General features: G+C 48.1%; 1 protein-coding gene across 1 annotated transcript in view; it reads left to right on the top strand.

The window, feature by feature from the left end:
• Window positions 1-510: 510 nt before the first annotated feature.
• AGA (aspartylglucosaminidase) overlaps window positions 511-7152 on the top strand; it is a 26569-nt gene continuing 19927 nt past the window's right edge. The window contains exons 1-3 of the mRNA XM_025209548.1: window positions 511-682; window positions 2624-2777; window positions 4168-4280. Coding sequence (XP_025065333.1) covers window positions 541-682; window positions 2624-2777; window positions 4168-4280 — 409 coding nt within the window. The 5' untranslated portion in view covers window positions 511-540. The remainder of the gene's footprint in view (window positions 683-2623; window positions 2778-4167; window positions 4281-7152) is intronic.

Below are 7152 nucleotides of genomic sequence, written 5' to 3'. Positions count from 1 at the left end.
CACAGGATGTCAGGGCCTTTTAAGTTAGACTCAACTTATTATGGGATAGATGAAGGCGCATGCGTGTTGGGGAAGCTGTGGTAAACTCAATGCCCTTTAGTAACCCCTTATCTTCGTGTAATTCTAGGTCATTGAACAGGTGCGGTTTTGAAACTCTATGTGTAAAGCTGTCCTTAACCCATATGCATAAGCTGTCAGCAAGCTATGTTAAATACAGAAGCATATTGCAAAAAAATAAAGCATCATGTTTAATTTCAAGTCCTATGTTTAAAATCTAATGTATTTGTACTACACTGGGTCTCTGCACTTCACACCTTGATGGTGGCTTCTCCTTGATGGTAGTCCCATGCTTGCCCGGCAGGAGAAATGCCACGGTCAACACGGAGCGAGAAGCTCGGAACAGCAACGCCCTCAGAGGCGGGGGGTGGAGCGCACAAGGGAAGGGGGAAAGGGGCGGGGCTCGAGGAGCTTCTCCCTTCGCCGGGCCCTGCGCAGTGCGCACGCGCCGCCGTGCCGGACGTGGTGCCGCGGGTGGGTCACATGGGCCCGGCCATGGCGCGCTTCGGCAACGCGCCGGGGCGTTGCTTCCGTCTCCTGGTCCTGCTGCTGGTGCTGGGCGTGCGCGCGGCGCCGCTGCCGCTGGTGCTCAACACGTGGGCCTTCCGCGGGGCGGCGGAGACAGGTGGGGTCTGTGGGCGGGCGCGCGGCTGCAGGTATTAGCTCCTCGGCTCCTGCGCGCCTCCCCCGCGGGGAGACGGGCCGGGGCGGGTTCCTATGCCCCGCCGGGCAGAGCTGGGAGGTGCCCGCGGCGCTCCGTGCCCTGCCTGGGGCCCCGGGTTCAGGCAGTCGTGGGCCCCAGCGGCTTTATTGGGCTGGGTGTTACCACAGGGCTCGAGGTACAAGGGCAGTGGGCACTGCTGATATGGAGCCTGGCACACGCACCCCTGGTGCTGCTGGCAGACACTCGGCGGCTCCTGATGTGTAGCTTTGAATGTGTGCGCACATGCACACGCCAGGTGCTCCTGATGTGTAGCTTTGAATGTGTGCACACATGCCAGGTATGACTTCACGTGCACACCTATACCCTGGGCACTCCTGATGTGTAGCAACGCAGGACCCAGGTGCTCTCCAGGCACTACTGATGTGTAGTCTCATACATGCACACATTGGGTGCTACTGGTGTGTATTTTCACTCCCCCCCCCATCATCATCACTACTCAGCTGCAGGTTGATGCATAGATACTGGGTGCTACTGATATGCAGCTTCGCATACATGCATGCACTGGGCACTACTGATGTACAATTTCACGGAGATGTGTGTACCCTGGGCATTACTGATGTGTAGCTTCACTTATGAATGTGTACACTCCCCCCAAGTTCTACTGGTATATAGCTTCACACATGCGCATGCTGGTCACTACTAGCGTGTAGCTTCAACCCCTGCCCTCCCCCCATGTTACTAATGTGTAGTTTCACACGCTCACACACACCAGGTACTAGTGATCTGCAGCTTCACACACATGTGTACTGGGTGCTACTGATGTGTGGCTTCATGTATACTCACACATGCATGATAATTTGTGGAAGAAGGAAATGCGCTGATAACATCATCATTTCTTGGTTAAACTTTTTGGTTAAACCGATCATCCAAAAATGCAACTTTACACAGTGACGCTCTAACTACAAACATTTGCTTCCATTAACTATGAATAGCGTTGTTTCAAGCCACATTGGTTTGAGAGTTAGTTATGTACAAAGCATTTGCTGGGTCAGGTCTTAACCCTGCAAGCTGTTCCTCAAACATTGCACCCAAGTAGGGGCTTGCTTGACTTCCCTCTGGCCATACATAGTCTCAGAGTCCAAGCTTGTGAAACAGTTCATGAAATTAAGACTTTTGACCAAGTTCAGCCAAAATGGATGTGTGTGACTCATAAAGTTTTGCAAGTTCAGGTTGTGAACAGATATTAAAGGACAGAAAACATTAGATAAAAAATAGACTAAGGTCATTGGTGTTGCATGAACTTTTCTTTCATTGCTTTGCTTTAATTTTAATTCCACCCTTCACATTTTTAACTGAGTGATAATTGAACTCCGGATTCTCTTTAAAATTGTTCTTGAGCAACACTTAAAAACTTGTTTAGGTTGTGTTTTCTTAAACTTTTAATAGTTCGTACTCTTGCAAGTCATTCCTTGTGGAACTGTAAATATTTAATAGAGGTCTGTGTGGGCTTAGGCGAAGCAACTTTTATGACTATGACTTAAAGTAACTCCCGCCTTCCCCGGTAGCAGAAGCACTCTAATTATATAATGTTCTACTTATATAAATTATTTGTGGGTTTTTACTTGGTACACCAAATACATACGAATTATGGAGAGTGTTGAACAAGACTACTTCAGTTAGAAAAACAGCCTCACTTTCCATTCAGAAACACTAATCAAAATGGGGGAAAAAAATAAAGATTTTGTATTTTGAGTAACGTTCTCTGATGATTTTACCAATTATTGACACTTAAATAATTTATTTTTGCCTCCATCCATCTTCTTTTTGTTTTAAGATTTCAAACATTAAACATTAGATGCTCATTATTTTCACTCACAAATTTTATCATTTGTTGATTGACAGCATGGCGTACTTTACAGTCAGGAGGCTCTGAGTTGGATGCAGTCGAAACAGGCTGTGGTCAGTGCGAAATTGTGCAGTGTGATGGAAGTGTGGGGTTTGGAGGAAGCCCAGATGAACATGGAGAAACAACGTTAGATGCTATGATAATGGATGGGTAAGAAAATTGCCTGCAAAAGTTTGATTTTGGGGATCTGTAGAACACTTTGATATAAACACATACTTATGTATTGGGTACCAGTCATTGCACTGTAGTGAAACTGAGGAAAGAGCAGTCCGGGCAGGGAGGTGGCAGGTGCCATAGCACCAGGACATTTGGAATCTAACTGAGCATTTATTTTGCAGTCACTGCTTTTCATTTAATGGTTGACAGGTAAAGCAGCTGAGATGAGCTAAAGTGGGCAGTCTGTAACCAAAATAAAGTAGAGATTCTCCCTTTAAGTGAAAGATGGCATGGAATGCATGCTACTGTTCAACTAAATAAACAGTGAAAGGAGAAAGATGCAGTTTTCTGTTTTTTTTCCCCAGGAGTGAGGCCTTGGAGATTTTCAGAACAGATTTCTAATAGAGAAATATTTTCTTTTTAGGAAGAGTGGCGCAGCCCCTGGCCCTAAGCTCACAGCAGGCAGCCTGCCCTCACCACACACACAAATCGAGGAGGCAGATGCTCCCATGCCTCCCCTGGGGGTGCACACAGCAGCAGGGATCTACACCCTTGCACTCCCTGGATGAGCCTCCTGTGACTCTGTCCTATGCTCCATCCTGCCTGGTCAGTGCCTACCCCAGCCCCACTCCCTCCCTCACCATGGGGGCCTTGATTTGTCCCTGTCATTTTCCTTCCCCCCTTCACGCCCCTTCCTTCCCCCCAACCCCGCCCTGACTTACCAGCAGGATGCTGCTCTCCACACTGCCAAGCAGCATTCCTGGCCATGTGCATGCTGTAGCTGCGCACATGCATGAGGCATTTATCAATGACATTATCGGTTAAACTGGCCAAAAAAGCTGATTGCCTATAATGTTAATCTTCCTTTTATTAGTGCCGATTTGTGTGACTTTTATGCCAGGATAATTAAAAATGATACAATTTCATAGATTCATAGATGTTAGGGTCAGAAGGGACCTCAATAGATCATCGAGTCCGACCCCCTGCATAGGCAGGAAAGTGTGCTGGGTCTAGATGACCCCAGCTAGATGCATATCCAACCTCCTCTTGAAGACCCGCAGGGTAGGGGAGAGCACCACCTCCCTTGGGAGCCCATTCCAGACCTTGGCCACTCGAACTGTGAAGAAGTTCTTCCTAATGTCCAGTCTAAATCTGCTCTCTGCTAGCTTGTGGCCATTATTTCTTGTAACCCCCGGGGGCGCCTTGGTGAATAAAACTTCACCAATTCCCTTCTGTGCCCCCGTGATGAACTTAAACATTGGTTGCTCATTTCTAGTGTAAACAAATTCAGAGTATATACAACAAAGGGCACACAACTATTTTTGTTTGCCACGATTTAAGTTATGCAGTCCTTAAGTATCTCTCAACTGTAATCTCTTTTCAGCAACACCATGGAAGTTGGGTCTGTAGCAGATCTCAGACACGTAAAAAATGCTATTGGCGTAGCACGAAAGGTGATGCAACACACTAAGCATACACTATTGGTGGGAGAGTCAGGTAATTACCTACTTCATTCTAAACTTTCTACGCCTTAACCTTGTCTTACTTGTGACTGCAATAGTTGGAGAAAGTTTATAGTGGATTAATCTTTGTATAAATGCTGGCATCTAAATAGCACAAAAGCATGTATCCTACTTTGAGTGTATCCCTTATCTCTGAATATCAGGGTTTTTAATTTGGGTATTTCTGAGGAAAAAAGAAAAGCTTTATGTTCCCTGTACTTGTCTCAGCTGCAACAATTAACTTGTAATCCCAGGGCTGTACTAATATCTCTGAAAATGCAGGCATTAAATAAAAATGATTTGACATAAGATGCTATCAACAGAAGCTGTTCAACATAAATATTTCATTTAAAACATGGGGAAACTTTCCTAAAGAATAGTAGAATTGTTAGGGAATGCATTTGTTTCAAAGCATATATTAACACTTCTCAGCCTTTTGTGGACTAAGATCAAGTTTAGTATATTGAACACTATTGCTGTACTTTACAGTTTAAAACCATACATGAGAACTGTTCCTGCCTAAAGAAGATTATAAACTAAATCAAGTGCTGTGCAGCTTGATGTAGCAAGTCAGGTAATGGTAAACACTATGAACAGTGAAGTCTTCACCTTTTTTTTAGAAGTAACAACACTGTGTTGGTAGAATAATTTCATTTCATAGGACAAATGTATCACAAGTTGGAAATCGAATAGACAGGGGAAGGGGTAGTTGGGTGATAGTTAAGGTTCCCTTAAAATGTAGGGACTTATGGCAGGGCACTGTGGGTGCCTGCCACTTTAAGGGCCTGGAGCTGACAGCTGCCAGGTGCCTAATGAGGGCAGCCATTTTGAATCTGGGACTGCCCATATAAACAGGGCATTTTGCTGCTGGGAGGCCAGGCAACAACATCGCATGGCCACAGGGCTGCTGGTATCATCTGGAGGTAAGGGAGGAGCTGTAGAGGATGGTCAGGAGGCTTCTGGTCCTGGGTACGACCTAAAACTGCACCCTGCCGGGAGTGGGTGGACTGTTGGGGCTCTCAGTGGTGCAGGAGCCCCCAGGAAATGTCAGACCAGTTACCACCCTGGCGAAAGCGGGTTGGGGCACCTTAACCCCTAGCCCCCATAACCGGGTGGGTTCCCCACTTCGTAGGGTCGAAGGTGGAACCCCAGAGAGAGAGAGTGGGGCCATAGACTCATTCCTGTCTGGACACCCCCTGACTGGTCAATGCTGGGGCCGGGACCAGAAGGGTCAAAGGGCCAGGGGCCCACTGCGAGGAAGGCCCAAGAGCCGAGGGCCTGGGGCTCCAACTGGCCTGCAGGTGGGCCAGGACTAGTAGCCAAAGATCCTGGGGTGGGGAACCACACCCGGAAGGGGAAGCAGTTCAGGGAGCTATGCTGCCCAGGATGAAGGCGGATTAGGCCGCCGGAATGGAGGGGGCTTAGAGGGGTCCTGATTGGAGAAGTCTGGGGCCCAGTGGGGGGGCCGGTGACTGTTGAGAACATCTGGATGTCATCTGCGAGGGTTCAGTTACGGTGTAGGGGAGGAACGCAGCCGCAGATAGTGCCCCCTGTCTGGACTCACCGCATCGGGGCAAGAAATGGGCAGCCTCCCGCTTATTAAGATCAATTAAACTACTACTAGTAGTAGTTGTGATTACTACACAAACTACTTCAAGATCGTTTCAGGCTGGACATAAGGAAGAACTTCTTTACTGTCCGAGCCCCCAAGGTCTGGAACAGCCTGCCACCGGAGGTGGTTCAAGCGCCTTCACTGAACACCTTCAAGATGAAACTGGATGCTTATCTTGCTGGGATCCTATGACCCCAGCTGACTTCCTGCCCTTTGGGCGGGGGGCTGGACTCGATGATCTTCCGAGGTCCCTTCCAGCCCTGATGTCTATGAAATCTATGAAAAAAAAAACTATTAACAACAAGATGTGGCGGGCGGTTAGCCAAGAAACAGGTGGGCGGGCCGCTGGGAAGTCGGCGCCGAGAGGCCCTCCTGTTACAGGGCTAAATCAAAGAAGGGAAGAACACAGGTGAGGGAGTAGAGACTCAGAAGGAAATGGTGTTCAGAACCATGAAGGTGAAAACAAGAACATTTTGAATTTGAAAACAAGATGATTTGTTGAGGCTAGTAAAATGGTCATAGTTGCCAGAGAGAGATCTTTCTGATGCAGCTTTTTTCATGGAATAGTGAAAAATAAAGAAGACTAGGTGGTTGGCAGGCATGGGCAACTGGTGCCACCTGAGTCGGGGGGGCATGTGCCCCCCCTAGTGACCAGTCAGCAACTGGGGTGGGGAGGCCCCCCTGCAACCAATCTCGCTGACTGGGGGCAGGTGGTCCTCCTGCGGATCATGCCGACCGGGAAGTGGCCATGGCACTCCCGGAAGTGGCTACAGCACTCCCAGAAGTGGCTGCAGCGCTTCACCTGGCACCCTCACTCCCTGGCCGGCGCTCATGGGGGGGGCACCTGCGCTCCCACCTGCCCCCCCTGCCCATCGCTTAAGCAGGGAGTGTGGCTTGTCAGGGGGTCCACCAGCACTCTCAGAGAGTGCACGTGCAACCTTGTACACCCCTTATGCATCATCGCTGTTGGCGGGTGTGATTGAGTTTGGTTGGGATGGGAGGACTTGAGGGTAAAAGGTGAATTTTCACTGTTCATTGTTATACTAAGCTGCACAGTACTTAATTTAGGTTATAAACTAATTTAGGCATGAACAGGTCTTGTGAATCCTTTTAAACTGTAAAGAACAGAGATGGTATTCAGTACGTATTAAAAGTACAATGCTTTGAAACAAGATTTATTCCCTAACACTTAACAGAAAAGGCAGGTTCAGATGGAAATAGGTAGAGCAGTTTGAAATGCCAGAAATGGAATCGG

This window comes from Alligator sinensis, unplaced genomic scaffold, assembly GCF_000455745.1.
Source record: "Alligator sinensis unplaced genomic scaffold, ASM45574v1 scaffold614_1, whole genome shotgun sequence".
NCBI lineage: Eukaryota > Metazoa > Chordata > Crocodylia > Alligatoridae > Alligator > Alligator sinensis.
This window is presented reverse-complemented; position numbering and strand designations above follow the sequence as displayed.